Here is an 18,760-nt window from a genome sequence, read left to right on the forward strand (position 1 = left end):
TACTCTTTTAGTTTCTTGATGGTGGAGAATTTGAAGGATCTTAGGGCAGGTGTCAGGGTGATGGGAACATTTTGAAGAAGCTCAGGGAAACAGCTGTTTATCAACTGTTTATATAAATATTTTGACATTTTAATAAGGCTACTATGGCTGTAACAGTGCAACCTGGCTGAATTCCAGGACTATCTATACAAGGTACAATGAGAATTCATTGACTTTCAGGCTTGACAGAATGCCAAATCATTAGTGAGTCATCATGTTCTACTACATTTCCTATGAAAGAAAAGGGGACCAACATGTTTTTGATCTACTGCTAGCAGTAATGATTAAAACAAAAATGATTTTATGCTTGGCTATTTGTAAACTGAAAATATTCAATTAACTGGCACACACCTGTGTTAAAATTCTATCTACTTATTAGGTATTTTTTTACAGCATTAGGGGATTTGCAGATGTGATAAATCAGTTCTCTACATCTTTATCCAAATCATTGGTCACAAAAAATAAACAGTAGAAAGTTGAGCACTTGGGTGTGTTACTAGATAGAAATTCTATAGAGTTTGATTTCGGTCAGTTACAGCTGTTCTATTATTACAAATATCCATGAATTTACTATTATTTAGCTTTAATTTCTGTGGTTTATACAAGGTATATGCTGAGATTTTATCAATTACCTTCCTTAATTTAGGGCAAAACTAATGATTCCACAGAATTAGCTAGAGTCTAATTATTCTGTACTGTTAGAGACAATCAAATAACTCTATTAGATAGAAGGAATTATCTGATTATCTTAGGTTCCATTTCTATAAAATTAGAGGAAGAATTGCCCAATGCCATCTGATTCTCCAGTTCTCTAGGAGAACAGTGCTGGGTGGTTTTTGAGATGATAGTCAAATTCCAAATTTCCATATATTTAATGGGAAAATGGCAAGGTTGTCTTTGAGAGAACTATAAAAACTTTGTAAGAGCATTGTTTTTTCATTCAACTGAACATTTTGTGAGTTTTTTTTCTTCAAATTGTCTTCCATATCAGAATTAAATACTGGCTAAGTTTAGTAGTTTAGCTCTCCCAAGACAGTATTTGGACTTCTGGTCAAAGGCTTTATATTTGTACATATTATGTCACAAGATCTTAAGGTATTTTCATGAGTGCTAATTTGGGAATGAAAAGGTTTTTCTGAAAACTAGATGAGAAGGCTGCACATTCGTTGCTGTTGCTACTTGTGCATGGGTTTAGCAAGTAGTAAATTTGAGAGGGCCTGTAGGCTGTAAGAAAATACAGCTAAGCCCTCAAAACTTTCATTAAAAATGGACTTATGTTATTAAGTAACATTTTAACTGAGTTGGGCTTTATTTTGTATTAGAAACTGCCATCAACATCGGTTATGCCTGCAACATGCTGACTGATGACATGAATGATGTGTTTGTGATAGCAGGGAATAATGCTGTGGAAGTGAGAGAAGAACTCAGGTAGGTGTTGAAGGAAGGAGGAAAGGATGGAAGGATGAGAGGGAGGGAGGGAAAAAAGATCAGAGAGTTGAGAAGTGGAAAGCTATGCTGTAGTTTCCTGTGGTCTTAAATTAGTATAAAGTTCTTTGTGCATGTTTCCTAAGCTGCTTCCATTCATTTTGGTGACAAACTGAGATAAAGTTGGTATCAGTAATGAATTATTGTCTTCAGGCCTCCAGCATTTCTCAAGTATTTTTAGAAAAGAATTTCAAATCAGCTATGTTGAGATGTCCTTTAAAATTGTGCTTTGGTCAGTACCTGCTAACTCTTGCATGGTGATGAGTGATCAGTATCATGAGATACTTGTTAAAAATACCAATTCCCTAGCTTCATTCTGACCTACAAATTAAGAATCTACAGGGAATGGAATTTGGGACTTTGCATTTAATAAGCACCTAGATGAAGCTCATGATCAGATAAGTTTGGAAGACACAGCTGTAGTCGATGGCATATAAAGATGGAATAGTCTTTCAGCATTAAAGAAAGTAGATATTTTGACATAGTTACTATTGAACCCAGATATATACTGTTCATGTGAAATAAAATACTGTGAAATTTGTGTAACTACTGCACAGTGTCAGAAAATATATAAGTGCTGAAATTGGAGGTAACAGTGGACAGATATTAAAGTTTGAGAAATAATATTTCTTAAGATGTACCGATTTATTTCATTTCCTTATTTCATGTTACTTTATTTGGAGAAGAACATTTAAAAATCTGCATAAATATTTTCCTAGAACTTTAAAAATACTGTCTTATAACAAGTTTTGCTTACTTGTTGCTTGTAGTAGCTTCTCTAAGCTCAGCTCACTTAGAGACTGGCCAAGCAGAATGATGACACAGAGGCAAATTGCTTGTCGCTTGCTCCATTCTAGACGGGAAGCTAACCTTCCTTCAATATAATAGTAGAGCACTGTGGCTTCCGTAATATGTCTCTGTCTCTGTCATTAACCTATTCTTCCTGAACTTTAAGAAAAGGAAGTCTTAAAAGTCGGCACCACTAGTTGATAGTACTTGTACACGAATCTCCCAGCTTCTCTGTTTTACCTGCAGTTAAAAAAAAAAAAACAAAAAACAAAACCTGCTATATCATGCTGGTTAGAAACTATGACTAGACACTGCATATGTCTTTGCCAAATAAAAATTGGGAAATTTAATTAGCTACTATATATATAATTTAAATATTATTATTGATATAATTTTAATGATAGACCCCATAAAGTCAATTGGGGAAATAATAACTTATTTAATAATCAATTAAAATTTTGAAAGTAGATTCTTTGCCTTTTGATTTTGGGTTGACTCTTTTAAATTGATATATAATATACATACATATTTTTGGGGCACATGTGATATTTTATTACATGGATAGAATGTATAATGTTCAAGTCAGTATATTTAGGATATCCATCACTTTGAGTCTTTATCATTTCTTTGTGTTGGGAAAGAAAGTCCTCTCTTCTGGCTAACTTGAAATATGCAACACATGGTTGCTAACTATAGCCACCCTACTCTGCTGTTGAACTTTATAATTTATTCCTTCTATCTAACTATATGTTTGTACTAATTAACCAACTTCTCTTCATCCTCCCACTCCCACCCATACAACCTTCCTAGTATCTGGTATCTATCATTCTACTGTCTGTGAGATCAACTCTTTTAGTTTTCACATAGGAGTGAGAACATGTGAAACTTGTCATTCTGTGCCTTATTTGACTTAATATGGAACCCATGGTTCCATTCATGTTGCTTAAAATGGTAGGATTTCATTCGTTTTTGATGGTTGAATAGTATTTCATTGTATGTGTATACACCACATTTTCTTTATTGATTCATCCATTGATGGACACTTGGGTTGATTTCATATATTTGATATTATGAGCAGTGCTACAGTAAACATGGGGTGTAGATATCCCTTTGATATAACAATTTCATTTCCTTTGAATAAATACCCAGTAGTGGGGTTGTTAGATCATATGGTAGTTCTATTTTTAGTTTTTGGAGAAATCTCCATAGTGTTTCCTCTAGTGGCTGTACCAATTTACATTCTCACCAACAAAGTGTAATAGCTCCCTTTACCAGCATCTGTTATTTATTTATTAATAGTAGCTATTCCAGCTGAAATAAAATCACATCTTATTGTGGTTTTGATTTGCATGTCTCTGATGTTTATGATGTTGAGCATTTTTTCATAGATATGTTGGCTATTTGTGTGTCTTCTTTTGAGAAACATCTATTCATGTTCTTTGCTTTTTAATGGGATTGTTTTCTTACTGTTGAATTGAGTTCCTTGTATATTCTGGATATTAGTCCCTTGTTGGATGAGTAGTTTGCAAATACTTTCTTCCTTTCAACAGACTGTCTCTTCAGTGTGTTGATTGTTTCCTTTGTGGTGCAGAAGCTTTTTCATTTCGTGTAGTCTCACTTGTCTATGTTTTTGTTGCCTGTGCTTTTGAGGTCGTAGCCATAAAATCATTGCCTAGAGACCAGTGTCTGGAAGTTGTTTTCCCTATGTTATCTTCTAGTAGTTATATCATTTGGGGGATTGTATTTAAGTCTTTAATTCACATTGGTTAATTTTTGTATGTGGTGAGAGATAGGGGTCCATTTTCATTCTTCTACATATGGATATTCAGTTTTCCCATCACTACTTATCAAAGAGGATGTCTATTCCCTAGTGTGTGTACTTGGTGTCTTTGTCAAAAATCCAATGACTGTAAATGCTTGGATTTATTTGTGGGTTCTGTACTCTGTTCCATTGGCCTATGTGTCTGTTTTATACCAATACCATGCTGTTTTGGTTACTTTAGTCTTGTAATATATTTTGTAGTCAGGTAGTGTGATGCCTCCAGCTTTGTTCTTTTTGGTCAGGATTGCTTTGGCTATTTGGGCTCTTTTTTGGTTCCATATGAATGTTAGGATTTTTTTTTCCATTTCTGTGAAAAATAACATTGATATTTAGATAGAAATTGCATTGGGTAGTATGATCATTTTAACAATATTAATTCTTCCAATCTATGAGCATAGAATATATTTTCATTTGTTTGTGCCCTCTCCAATTTCTTTCACTGGTGTTCTGTAGTTTTCCTTGTGGAGGTTTTTCACCTCCTGGGTTAAATTTATCATTAAGTATTTTCTTTTTTTCATAGCTATTGTAAATGGGATTGCTTTCTTGATTTCTTTCTCAGGTACTTCATTATTGATGTATAGAAACACTACTGATTTTATATCCTAAAACTTTACTGAATTTGGTTATTAGTTCTAAGAGTTTTTGGTGGAATCATTTGATTTTTTTCTGAATGTGAGATCATGTTGCTTGCAAACAGGAACAATTTGACTTCTATTTTTCAATTTGGATGGCTTTCATTTTTTTCTCTTACTTGATTGCTCTGGCTAGGGCTTTCAGTTATGATGAATAGGAGTGGTAAAAGTGAGCATCCTTGTCTTGCTCTAGTTCTTAGAAAAAGGGTTTCAACTCTTCCTCATTCAGTATGATGTTAGCTGTGGATGTCATATATAGATTTTATTATGTTGAGTTGTGTTCCATCTACACCTAGTTTGTTGAGAGTTTTTATCATGAAGGGATGTTGAATTTTATCAATGCTTTTTCTGCATCAATTGAGATAACTATATGGTTTTTGTCCTTCATTTTGTTGATGTGATGTATCATATTTATTACATATGTTGAACCATGCTTGCATTCCTGGGATAAATTTCACTTGATCGTGGTATATTATATTTTTGATCTGTTGTAGGATTTTTTTTTTTTTTTTTTCTGAGACAGGGTCTTGCTCTGTCACCTGGCTTTCAGTGCAGTGGTGCAATCATAGCTCACTGCAGCCTCAACCTCCTGAGCTCAAGTGATCCTCCCACTTCAGCATCCTGAGTAGCGGAGACTACAGGTATAAGCCACCACCACACCCGACTAATTTTATATTTTTTGTAGAGATAGAGTTTTGCCATGTTTCCTAGGTTGGTCTCATATTCCTGGGCTCAAATGATCTGCCTGCCTCGGCTTCCCACAGGAGGATCATTTGAGCCCAGGAGTTTGGGACTAGCCTGGGAAACACGGCAAAACAAGGCATGGAGCCACCACACCCAAGCCTGCTGTTGGACTTAGTTTGTTAGTTTTTAGTTGAGGATATTTATGTCTATGTTCATCAGGGATATTGACCTGTAGTTTTCTTTTTTTGTTGTGTTCTTGTCTGATTTTGGTATCGGGGTAATGCTGGCCTTGTAGAACAAGTTAGAGAGAATTCCCTTCTCTTCAGTTTTTTGGGATACTTAAGGATAACTTACATTAGTTCTTCTTTACACGTTTGGTAGAATCTGGTAGTGAAGTCATCCAATTCTGGCTTTTTCTTTGTTGGGAGACTTTTTATTGCAGATTCAATCTTATCACTGGCTTTTGGTATGTTCAGATTTTCTGTTTCTTCCTGATTCAATCTTAGAAGGTTGCATGTGTCCAGAAATTTATCCATTTCCTCTAGGTTTTCCTGTTAGTTAGCATATAGTTGTTCTTAAAATCTTGATCTTATATATTTCTGTGGCATAAGTTGTAATGTCTTCATTTTCATTCCTGATTTTGTTTTTTGGATCCTGTCTCTTTTTTTCTTTGTTAGTCTAGCTAAAAGTTTAACTTTGTTCATCTTTTCAAAAAAAAGGAACAAATTTTCATTTCATTGATCCTTTGTATTTTTTAGCTTATTTTATTTATGTATGCTCTGATCTTTATTATCTTTTACCTTCTACCAATTTTGGGTTTTGTTTTTGCTTTTCAGGTTCTTTCAGTCATTTCATTATATTGCTTATTTAAAATCTTTTTACTTTTTTGATATAAGCATTTATTGCTGTAAAGTTCTCTCTTAGCAGTGCTTTTGCTGTATCCCATAGGTTTTGGTGTGTTTTGTTTCCATTTTCGTATGTTTGAGGAAATCTTTTCATTTTCATCTTACTTTCTTCATTGGCCCAGTATTCACTCAGGAACATGTTTAATTTTCATGTAGTGTATTGTTTCTAAGTTCCTCTTGGTATTGATTTCTAGTTTCATTCCATTGTGGTCTGAGAAGATACTTGATATGACTTCAATTTTCAAAAATTTGTTGAGACTCGTTTTGAGGCCTAACTTATGGTCTATACTGGAGAATGTTCCATGTGCTGGTGAAAAGAATATGTAGTCTGCAACTGTTGGATAAAATATCCTGTGGATGTCTGTTCAGTCCATTTGATCTAAAGTCCAGTTTAAATCTACTGTTCTTCGTTATCTGTCTAAATGATTTATTTAATGCTGAGAATGTACTGTTGAAGTCCCTCATTATTATTGTATTGGAGTCTACTTCTCCCTTCAGATCTAGTGATATTTGCTTTATATATCTGGGTGCTTTAGTGTTGGGTACATATATATTTAGAATTGTAATATCCTCTTATTGTAATATCCTCTTACTGAACTGATCCCTTTATCATTATAAAATGATCTTTTTGGCTTAAAGTATCTTGTACCTGATATAAGTATAGCTAGTCCTGCTTGCTGTTGGTTTCTGTTTGTGAGGAACATCTTTTCCTATACCTTTACTTTCAGTCTATAGGTGTCTTCACAGGTTAAGGAGTTGCTTGTAGGCAGCATATAGATCACATTTTTATAGATCCAGATCCAGGTCATCTGGATCACATTTTTAAAAAACCCATTCAGCCATTCTATATGTTTCAAGTGGAAAATTTAATTCATTTCCATTGAAAGTTGCTATTGATATGTGAGGTTTTGTTCCTGTCACATTGTTAATTTTTTTCTGGATGTTGTATATATCTTCTGTTCCTTTCTTTTTTGTTATATACTTTCATGTCAGTAGTTTTCTTTAGTTGTAACTTTGAGTCCTTTCTCTTCCTCATATGTGTGTTTGCTTTACCAGTGAGTTTTGCACTTTTATGTGTTATTTGTAATAGTAGATATTGCCCTTTTACTTCCAGGTTTAGGATTCCCTCAATTATTTCTTGTAGGGCTTTTCTAGTAGTGTTGAATTCCCTTAGCTTTTGCTTGTCTGGGCAAGACTTTATTTCTCCAAAGAGAGTAATTTTATTTCTCTACAATAAAGTAACCTTATTTAGAAATAACTTTATTTCTCCAAAAAGGATAACTTTGCAGGGTATAGTATTTCTTGACTTCCAGATATTGTCTTTCAGCACTTTGAATGTATTATCCTATTATCTTCTGACTTGTAAGGTTTTTACTGATAAGTTTGCAGTAAGTCTGATGGTGACTCCTTTATAGGTGACTAGATGCTTTGGGAATGCTGATAATTCAGATATGTGGTTGCTTTGTGTTGTCTCACATGTCATGTAGGCTTTGTCTACTCTTGCTAATTTTTTTGTTTTACTTTTGTTTGACTGGGTTATTTCAAGAGACCTGTCTTCAAGTTCTGAAATTCTCTCTTCTGCTTGATCTAGTCTATTGTTGAAGCTCTCAAATATAATTTTTATTTCATTCAATGAATTTTTCGGTTGCAGGATTTCTGTTTGGTTCTTCGTTGTGATGTCTACCTCTTTAGTAAATTTCTCAATCATATCCTGAATTGTTTTTCTCATTTCTTTGTATTGTTTATCTTTGTTCCCTTGTATCTCACTAAACTTCTTTCATATCATTATTTTGAATTATTTTTGTGGGAATTTCATAAATGTCCTATTCATTGGAATCTGTTACTGGAGAATTATGGTGTTCCTTTGGAATTATATTTCCTTGCTTTTTCATGTTTCTTATGTCCTTACGTTGCTATCTGCACATCTGGTGTAATAGTCACTTCTTCCAATTTCGTGGATTTACTTTGATAGGAGATGACTTCCTCAATATGTATCTATGGTATTTGTTGGGTAGGGCACTTTGGCTTTGATTCTGGATGTGTGCAGTAGTATAGTCTCCATATAATTTATTTGGCTTTTTTTTTTTTTTGTAAACAAAGCCAGTGGTGTCTGTGACTTCCTTAGTGGCTTAGGGTATGGCTGTTAATGGAGGCTATAGTGAAGTTTTATTGGGCATGGGGACAGCAGGTGGGACAGTCTTGGGCACCAGTGGGAGCAGTGGCAGGCTGGCCTGCCTGTCTTGGGGCCCAAGGATAGCACATTTGGCACTGGTGTTAGTGTGTCCTGGTGGGCTGATTCTTGGGTCACCAGGAGGCTTGCTCAGGTGCCAGCAGTAGAAGCAGTAGGCTGAACCTTGGGCCCCTGGGCTGCAGGCATGGCATAGGCAATGACAGTAGCAGTGGTTGGACAACTCTCTGGCTCCCAAATAGTCTATGCTGGTATTGGCAGTGACTGTGGCAGGCTGGTCAGGTGCACAGGTGGTAAGTGCAGGTGGGTGCTAGCTGTGGTGGTAGTGGCAGGCTGGGTGGTAGTGGCAGGCTGGGTTAGCCTGTCTTCTAGTCTCTGGGAGGAGTGCTCACAATGGGGGATGGAGCCATGGTGATGGATGATGATGGAGCAGGGTGATCCCCAGGCCCCTAGGTGGTATGCTTATGCACTGGGGTTGGACGTATGGAGGGTGGTCAAAGCCAGGCTGGACAGACCTGTCTGTATGTTCCCTTTCTCCTCACTGTCCAGTGGTATGTATGGGTGCTGGCTGTGGTGGACAGGGACAGGGTTATCCCAAGGCCTCTGGTGGAATGCTCAGCTGGGGGTGCAGTAGCTGTACTATGGCCCTGCTGGCTGCTGGGGTGAGTGGGATTGCTTTTAGTAGTCGCAGCCTTAGGCAGGTGACTGGGAAGGGTGTGCTTTGGCTGTAGGTGGCAGTTATCTGTCCGGTAGCCTATCCTTAGGGCATGTGAAAATGTGAGGAAGTCCTGTTGCTGGAAGGGTGGTGGGGTTGCTGTCAGTGTCTTGCACTTTGGCCATGGTGGCAGTGGTGGCCGTGGTGGTGGCTGCAGGTGGGGAATGTCAGTGGAGCTCCAGGAATGTGGAAAGGGAGGTACTGTTGGGCCTGCAGGCAGGTTGCAGTCTGGTGGGGCTGGGCTTTCAAAATGACACTTTGCTATAGCTGCTTAGGACTTAGAGTGGTTATGTGGGACTTGGTGTGAGCTCCCTCTCTGGGGGCAATGGCACTGCCTTGTCTTCAGGCAGCTCCCTATGTTAATTTCAGGGTCTGAAAGGGTTGAGAGGCTCTTTCTTTTTTTTTTTTTTTTAGACGGAGTTTCTGTCTGTCGCCCGGGCTGGAGTGCAGTGGCGGGATCTCAGCTCACTGCAAGCTCCGCCTCCGGGTTTACGCCATTCTCCTGCCTCAGCCTCCACAGTAGCTGGGACTACAGGCGCCCGCCACCTCGCCCGGCTAGATTTTGTATTTTTTTTAGTAGAGACAGGGTTTCACTGTGTTAGCCAGGATGGTCTCGATCTCCTGACCTCGTGATCCGCCCGTCTCGGCCTCCCAAAGTGCTGGGATTACAGGCTTGAGCCACCGCGCCCGGCCGAGAGGCTCTTTCATGGCTAGGATTGGAGTCTGTGGTGGGATTGTGGACCACCGGGCATCTCTCACTTATACTTTCCCTACATTGGAGAGCCTTTTGGGCTCCCAGCCAGGCAGGATGCCTTGTTTCCTTCTTCTTTGTTTTAGGTGTTTCCTGTCACTTCTCTCTTGAATTCCAGTGTTCTCTCTTAGATGACATATTGGAAGTATGATTATCTACTCTCTATCTTGGTGCTTCTTTGTGGAGGAGGCAACTGCCAGATGCCTTTGGTTGTACATCTTGAAGCACCACTCTTATTCAGAATTTGACTCTTGCTGAAGGAAGATAGATGCAAACGGATCTAGATTTTAATAAGCTTATTGCTAAATGTTTTGAGACAGTGCCTAGAACAGTATTGTAGGGAATACATATGTATTACCTCATTTTGTTCTTAAGAAACTCAATCATAGGCATTACTATTTTCCCTGTTGGACAGATTAGGAAGTTGAAGTATATAGAGGGTAAGGAACTTGCCCAAAGTGGTCCATGGTTCAGGTGGGATGTGAATTAGGCAGCTTGGCCCCAGAGCCTGTGCACTTGCCATGTGTTTCCCTAAACATACCTTAGATGTGTTCTTATTCCCTTTAATAATTAATCAATTAATCTAAAAAATATAGTTGTGAAGGCATCTCACTGCTTCACTTGAGTAAATGGTCAGACACCAGATTAGCCAGTAGAGTCAGCAGAAATTTGCAGGGGAAATAGCAGATGTAGGAGAAAGAGTATGGCTTCCTGTCAACTGGATTTGAGGTGGAATCTCAGCTTCATGCTTAGACTGAGTGGGAAACTTTTGATATGTGAATAACCTCTCTCTGCTTGGTTTCTTCATTTGTAAAATGGGGATACAAATAACTACTCTATAGCTTATTTTATTTGGGGGATTAGATAAGAACTTAAAGCTTTATGACTGTTCCATGAGCATCTTTCTTGCCTTCCTCATTCTGTCTCTATTTCCTCCCTTCTCCCTTCCTTCATTCTTTCAGCCATTGATCCCAATCTTTCCACCAACAAGGTCTACTTTTGTAACTATTTCCCCAATAAGGGCAGCAGGACTGGAACCGCGGGGGAAGGAAGGGGTAGAATAAAATAGACAGCTTTTTGGAGGTAGAATGAATAGGTCTTGAAATTTGATTGGATGTGAAGAGAAGTAGTAGGAGGCTTTGTCACTGCTAGGTTGTCTAACTTTCACAGCCCAGAGTGTGCTCAGGCATGCAAGAATAGAAACTCATTAAATTTTCTAAAACTGAACTTGAACCTCTTTCTGTCTGATGACAGAACAGTTAAACTAGGCATTTTCAGTTAAATTTGGTTCAAGTCTGGGATGCACAATTGCCTTACCTGTCACTGTTCATCAGTGTCTACCCTGCTGGCACCCAGTACTTCCCACGTCTATGTTCCTGTCTGGTCTCTGCTCTCTTAGGGTTGTTGTTGGCTTTCCCTCTTGGCTGACTTCCATACTCTGCTGGGGCACCACGGAAAGTGTGGCTGCCCTTCCTCACCTCTCTGTGCCCAAGAGGACTTGTGTTCTTATACGGCCACTTCAGTTTCTAAAATCCCTTTACTCTGCTGATTGCCCCAAATTTATCTGAGGATTCCATTAGCCACACGGTTCCTTCATCCACTACCAATCCAGGGGCGGGTCAGGACCCAGACTTCTTTTAGCCATCACTTATCAGTTTCTAAACTCCTCCTCAAAGACCTCTATCCCTAGGCTGGGATGGGAAATGAAGGAAAGTAATTTCTTTCGACTCTGCTCCTTTTGTCATCATTTTAATGTCTTGACTCATTTAAAGTTTATTCTTTTGATACTTAAAGAAATCCCCCCCTTCATTTTCCAAAAGTCCAATTAGTGAAATTCCAGATTGCTGAAATTCAGACTAATGATGCTGCTATGAGTTTCAAAACCCTATTTTGGTGCTCAAAAAGCAAAAGTTTGGTTCTATTTTTCTCCTTCTATATTTGACTCTGCAGATCCTCCTGAAGCAAAGCATATTTCTAGTTAAATAGAGAGGGTCACTTGTGGTCCTAGTAGTAGTGGGAGAAGGAGTGATTGAGTTAATATCTCACGATTTTATCCAACTACATTTGGTTGACTAGATGACATAACTGTTATTATGTGGAAAGAATATGGAGAAATGTGAACTACTTGTATACTGTTGTTGGGAGTGTAAGTTGATAGAAACTCCCTAGAGGACAAACTAGCGATATATTTCAAAATTACACATATGCATAGTTTTTACCCAATGATTCTTCTAGAAATTTCCCTTAAGAAAATAAGTGAACAAATGTATGAATTTGTATAAAAAGGAATATCTATTGCTGTATTGATTTATTATAATAGAGATGAGAAATAGTTCAAATAACCAGCCATGAAGGATTTTGTTCAATGCTATGATATATACATGCAATGGAATACTCTTCAGTCATTCAAAGTGATTTTGTATTTCTTGACATTGGAAAATGTCCATGATATTTTGTTAAGTGAAAATGAGATTAGAAAACATCATACATAATATGATCTCTCTTTTTGCAAAACAGTGTATGTGTATATATATATAGAGAGGTATATATATGTATAAAACACTATACATCTACCCATCTCCTTACCTCCTTGCCTACTAAGATCTGGAGGATATAAACAATGATTCTCTCTGGGTGATAGAATTATGGATCATGTTTACTTTCTTCTTTTTGGCTGTTTGTATTATCTGATGTTGTAATAGCGTTTGTGTAATGCTTTTACAATTAGAAAAAAGCTTAAAATTATCTTTTTTAATGAGAAGAAAATATTCAGAAGAAAAAAATAAAGAATTTCCAGCTAGACTCAATATTTCAGAAGCCTTGGGGCCACCTTGCTCAGCTGAGTGGAAAATAATGTTATTGCCACTCAGACTTGTAGGTAACCCCATTCTTAGAGTATAAGACAGAGAGGCAGCATATGATAGAAAATTCTATATAAGAGGAATCATTATATTTGTAGTGTGCATTTTCTTAATATTAAGACTTGGGGAAAAATGGCATCCAGGAAAAGCTATTGCTCAAAGTTGCTCTCTATATTCCTAATCTCAGCTACTTATATCTAAGCCCACAGCTTTGGGATGAAATATTGAAATCATAAATTTGCACCATTCCTTTTTCTCGTGTTATGCTTTTTGAGTTCAGTGGGAGTTCATTAAAAAAGAAAGTGTAACCAAAGAACAGGATCTGAATGATAGTAGCTATTGAAAAGAAATGACCAAAATGCTTATATTTAAACCCGTCAAATGTGCTTAGATAATTTCATAAACATGGATATATAATTTTCATACATATCATACATATGGCTTGTTTCAAATTTAGTGTCGTGAAACCATTTTAGACACTTTGAGTCCCGGGTTAATTTTGCTGCTGTAGCTGCCTTATTATTAAAGGCATGCTTAGAAAGCTACAATTAAACCCTGCTATGGTTTCTTAGAAAATTACTACATTGAATACATTTCACCAATTCACATGTCTTCTGCTGAAAGGAAAACAGACTGAGAATTTTGATTAATCTGCGAGGAAAACTCATTCCGTATTTCATTTTTATAGCATGATCACGTGTTTTGTTATTAGAAAAATTCATGTTCTTTAACTAAATCATAAAGTGACTCCACTGCTTCTGAAAAGTATCCCAGTGATATAACTAGGAATTGCTATTTCTTCTTTAATCAACAAAATATGCATTGGTATTTTTGAACATCTACTCAGTGGAAAATTATTTGTTTGAATGTGCAGGGTTCTCAAATGCAAATGGCTTCAGGACCAGGCTTATAGCATTAACAACGTGATCTGGGCTATCTATTATACATCAGGGAGAGTGATGGGGCCTTTGTGAGTGGGAACATCATGTTGGCCATAAAGTCATAGAGATTCTTTAAGACACTGTGTAGGCCAAACAAAATGCATCTTGGTCCTAATTCCTAACGCCTAGTCACCCAGGAAAAATGTTAAAAAAATTTAATCTACTAGATTAAATTTCTCTCATAAATCATAAATTTTACAGCACTTACTTAGGTAATCTTGTAGATCTTCTGGCACACATATTGGTGCAGCAGCCCAAGCTTTCATGATCTATTTTGACTGGTTGGGGCATTAGCCAAACTGATTGGCTGGTCCCATTTCCTGAGCTCTAATAATGAAACTGGTTCAGAGGTTGAACATCTTAAAGGTCTCTCAGGTAGGGTAGTAAAGAATGGAACTGGGAATTCAAATCAAAATTTCATGTACTTTCTCCCTTTCTCTACTGTTGGCAGGGTAGGGCTGTCTCTTAACTGTCCCTCTGGCACTGTGTCTTAGTCCAACCTAGAGGCAAGCTGTGGCTGACTCTATGTGTAAATCAGCTTGCTACAGTAGACCAAGAACTGTGAATGTGAAGACCTAAGTTCTAGCCGTGGGTCTGACACTAGCTCATCAAGTGGCTAGAAGTCAGATAACTCAGCTGTGGAAATATGAGGTGTCAGAGGCAGTCCTTGTATCTGAATCCAGTTTTCTAGGTTCCAAGCTCAAAGCTCTGGCTTTCGTATCAAAGTCCAGATTTTCTTCTTTTAAACAGGGTGTCATGGTTTCAATCCCTTTCCCAACAGATTCTTTTTTTTTTTTTGAGATGGAGTTTTGCTCTTGTTGCCTAGGCTGGAGTGCAGTGGCGCAATCTCAGCTCACCGCAACCTCCACCTCCTGGGTTCAAGCGATTCTCCGGCCTCAGCCTCCTGAGTAGCTGGGATTGTAGGGATGTGCCACCAAGCCTGGCTAATTTTGTATTTTTAGTAGAGATGGGGTTTCTCCATGTTGGTCAGGCTGGTCTTGAACTCCGACCTCAGGTGATCCGCCCACCTTGGCCTCCCAAAGTGCTGGGATTACAGACATGAGCCACGGCGCCTGGCCACAACAGATCAATTTAACCTTTCAATATAGAGTGCCTTAAGAGGACTGACTAGACGACTCTTTTTTCCGACCATCCTCTTTTCTTTTTATAGGTTGTATGCAAGCCAGTCTGTGCCTAACTATGCTTTGCTGTGCTTGTGGTGGCATGGGGCTGTGAATGCCACAGTTGCCTCAACTCTTCATGCGATTCTGCATGCCAAGAATTGTAATAAACTGCCCTTCATTACGCAGCTTGGAAAAAACAGGCACTCTTTTGTTTTAGCATTTGCTATTTGTATTATGTGGTTAAGCATTTTGTGTTACACTTGCAAAAATGTATAGCTCGTAGTCATTGAAGGGAGTTGTGTGTAGCTTTTTCCCTTCCTAATAAATCATTTTGTGAGAACCAGCTGGTGTTTGAAGAGCTAAGTTCCAGGAAGAAAAAGAAATGACAGCTATAGAGCGTGGGCAAAGTTCTAAAAATATGGAAGCCCAATCTGGCCAAGAGACGTTGGCCTGTGCAGAGAAAGTGCAGTGATAATTTCAGCAGAGCCAGAAAAACTGTCCCTTTTTTGCCTGGAAAAGGGTTCATGTGAGATGTTAGGAACACAGTTTAAGGAGAAAAAAGTCCTAAGTAAATAGAATTTCAGCCAATACTTTAATGAACTTCACCCTTCTTTGGAATGTTTTCACTCTCTGAGGGGAAAACAGAGATTGAGTCATTTATACAGCGAGTGAGAACTTTACTCAAAATGAGTACTCAGGAGATGTTTTCCCTGTGGTGCTTTCTGAAGTCGCAATTTATGAGCTCTGCAACATTGTCGGAGAAATGTTCATTTCCAAGGAACTTGTCTCCCTTGCTTTCTTTATTATTTGGCACTGTAAATTTTCATGACTGTGAGGAGGATTCCCTGACATAGTTATCTGATGGGAAAGTCTGATCCTCTCACTTAAAACAATGATTTTTCATGTCTGTTCTACCTCCCTCTCCCCTTTGTAACTCCCTAAATTTCACACGTAGCACTCTGACTTTATAAATCTTTTTCTTTGATTCTGCAAACGGATTGTTAAATGTATGATATCATTCTTGGAACCATGTGACCTCTGGGTTCCTAAACGCAGATGTGATTTTGGTCCTGGACAGCAGAAGGAGATATTGAGCTTGAAGTTAATGTATCTTTTGTTTTGTTTTGTTTTAAACTTAGTATGTAAACAACTGGTGTTGCATTTTCAAATAATTAGACAGCTGAGGGCTAAAATAGTTATTTTGGTAAGTGGACATTCTCTTCTTTCAGAGGAGACTCAGCATAAAACGATTTTAATAAATATTTTCTACACAGGATGAGTAATTTCATTTCGCCAAAAGACACAGTATTCACTTTCTGGTCTTCTGTCACTCCCCATGTTCTCCTGAGCACTCATTTTGTAAATGCCAGTTATGACCCATGCTAGATAGTTCTCTGGCTGTGGTTGAAACTTCTGTAGGTATGTCAGCTTGCCCTACGTTACTTCAAAGCCTGCACTCAAGTGCTCTTGAAGAGGAAATTCCCTTCCTTTAAAGGCATCATCTTTCCATGTTGGAGAGAACAGTAGAATGCCACTTCCAAGGGTGCTCTGTCACCCTACAATCTTCCTCTTAGATGGCAGAGATGCATGGGATGTGGGCAGGATTGTTTTATAGCTACTGCTAATGATATCTGGAGCATTTGGAGGGCGTTTCCATTTGGAACAAGCCTCTAGTGTCTAGTTTTCTAGACACCTCTTTGGTGTCTAGTTTTCTCCTGGAAGATTTATTCTATTTTTTAAGCTAATGAGTACATTTTTTTTTTTTTGCTTAAAATGTTCTATTCTATTATAATGGCTGTGCCAATTCAGTAAGTACCATCATTTTTTTTCTTGTTAAAATTTTTAAAAAATATATTTCTCAGAGGACCACTATTTTAAGCTGGATCATATTACATTGTACCTCGAATTGATGAATTTATTTTATATATAGATGCCCTGGAATTCCTAGAAGATTTCATCAATTGTCTTTAGTCTTGTGCTTTCCATTATTTAACAGTATTGCATGTCAGACAGTGGTTCTTAAGCCCTTGAAGCTCAGACAATCTTAAGTACCAAATCTATCAAGATCCCCTAGTTCAAACGCAGCTCAAGATGGTGATTTAGCTTTTAGGTAATTTGAAACGTTTAAGATGATTGTGTTTTCATTATGTTTACTCTTCTACATACTGGAATTTGGAAATTTGCTATGGTATTCCCATCACAAAGAATTATCCAGCTTGCTTAGTGAAACTGGGTCTTATGCCATATTCTGTCTGAATAGTGGTGAAATAAATTTACCTCTAGGTGAGTTTCTTGTTAGAGTTAGTAGGTATGCTCTGTATGCTTTGTTATGTTTCACTTTTCACCTTCTCCTTTAAGGAAAGCAAAAGAAAATTTGTCTGGACAAAACAGAAATGTTTCCAATGGCCATGTAGTTTGTGAAAAAAAGCAGCAGCTGGAGTTGGATTCTATTGTAGAAGAAACCGTAACAGGAGATTATGCCTTAATCATAAATGGCCACAGTTTGGTGAGTTTGCCTCAGGTTTTTGTCCTTTCTTTTTCTTCACCGCAGTAATCATCTCTTTTGTGCTATCGTAATGAGACCTCCTTTGTCTTTTCCAGACAAATGTCACTACTAAATACAGGGCATACGCGATGATTTCCTGTTTGCAAAAGGAAAGGAAACTTCTAATCTATATCTCATACATTATTGTTTGGATCACCACAGTGAAGGGGAGGCTCCAAATAAATGCTAAATTCACAGAATATCAATCTTGTCTAAATGACTGTAGACCACTTAGCAGTATTATTTAAGTGCCTTTCTAGAGGGGAGTGTTACAGCTCACTGTTACTTAATTAAAATAATGCAACTGGGTGGATGTATTATAATTATTGCTCTTACTAATGTTTGTGACTTGTGGAGCACAACCTGACCTTCATGTAATTACTATACCAAATTATTGCTATTAAGATACCTCTAGTGGTTTTTCTAAATAGCAGCATTTTACAGCAATGCCAAACAATTTGCTTTGATTAGGAAATCTGGTTCTTGTCCTAATAGAATGAACTTGCATTGTACTTTTAATGTAGTTCAGATTCTAAATCTTGAACAAACATGAAAATACTATTCTGAGTTTCTAATTTAAAATACAAAAGGTCCAATTACACACCAGTGAAATTATAATTTATATGCACAAAGAATCTCACATCTTTCTCTGGCTTTGATGATCATTTTTCACTTTGGAATTTGGAAAATAAATATATCTTCTTGTAGACAGTTTCTTAGAGGACAAAAGAAGTTGGATATGAGGATATTGTGTTTTCTCCCTTGCGATCAGCTGTCTGCTGTTAGCTCTTAGTGCTTAGAGCATTATCCAGCTGGATTCCGACATAATGATGTGTTGCCTTCTACACCATGGAAAGTTACAGAGCTCAGCTGCAGGCCAAACTCAGTTGAAAGTTTGTCCAAATGACACAAAATTCTCTTTTGCACAGAATAACAGTAACTGAAAATTATGACTGTCATCTGGGTCTTAAAGCTGGTGGCCCCCAAGCTGAATTGCCCAGAGACCACAATATAGAAAGGGGACCTTATGAATTATACTTTGACTTTCTCTCAGGCTCAAAGAATCCAATGTGTGGTGGCATTAGAGTACTCAGGTGATAATTTATACCATTTTTCTCTCTCTGTCTCTAAGTGCATTGAAAGAAGGAGGTAAGATAGATGCTCTTCAAGAACCCCATCAGCTTCAAAGCCTGAAACTCATGGAACCATGAAATGTCATTTTTAATTTAAGGAGACTTGACTATGTTTTTGCTAGTATGGTCAGAAATCTTTTTTTTTT

General features: G+C 37.7%; 1 protein-coding gene across 1 annotated transcript in view; it reads left to right on the plus strand.

Moving 5' to 3' along the window:
* LOC108523656 (probable phospholipid-transporting ATPase IM) overlaps window positions 1–18,760 on the plus strand; it is a 261,994-nt gene that overhangs the window by 198,924 nt on the left and 44,310 nt on the right. The window contains 2 exon segments of the mRNA XM_017864379.1: window positions 1,362–1,467; window positions 17,295–17,442. Of these exon segments, the coding sequence (XP_017719868.1) occupies window positions 1,362–1,467; window positions 17,295–17,442 (254 nt within the window).

Source organism: Rhinopithecus bieti, unplaced genomic scaffold (assembly GCF_001698545.2).
Source record: "Rhinopithecus bieti isolate Rb0 unplaced genomic scaffold, ASM169854v2 scaffold_76035, whole genome shotgun sequence".
Taxonomy (NCBI): Eukaryota; Metazoa; Chordata; class Mammalia; order Primates; family Cercopithecidae; genus Rhinopithecus; species Rhinopithecus bieti.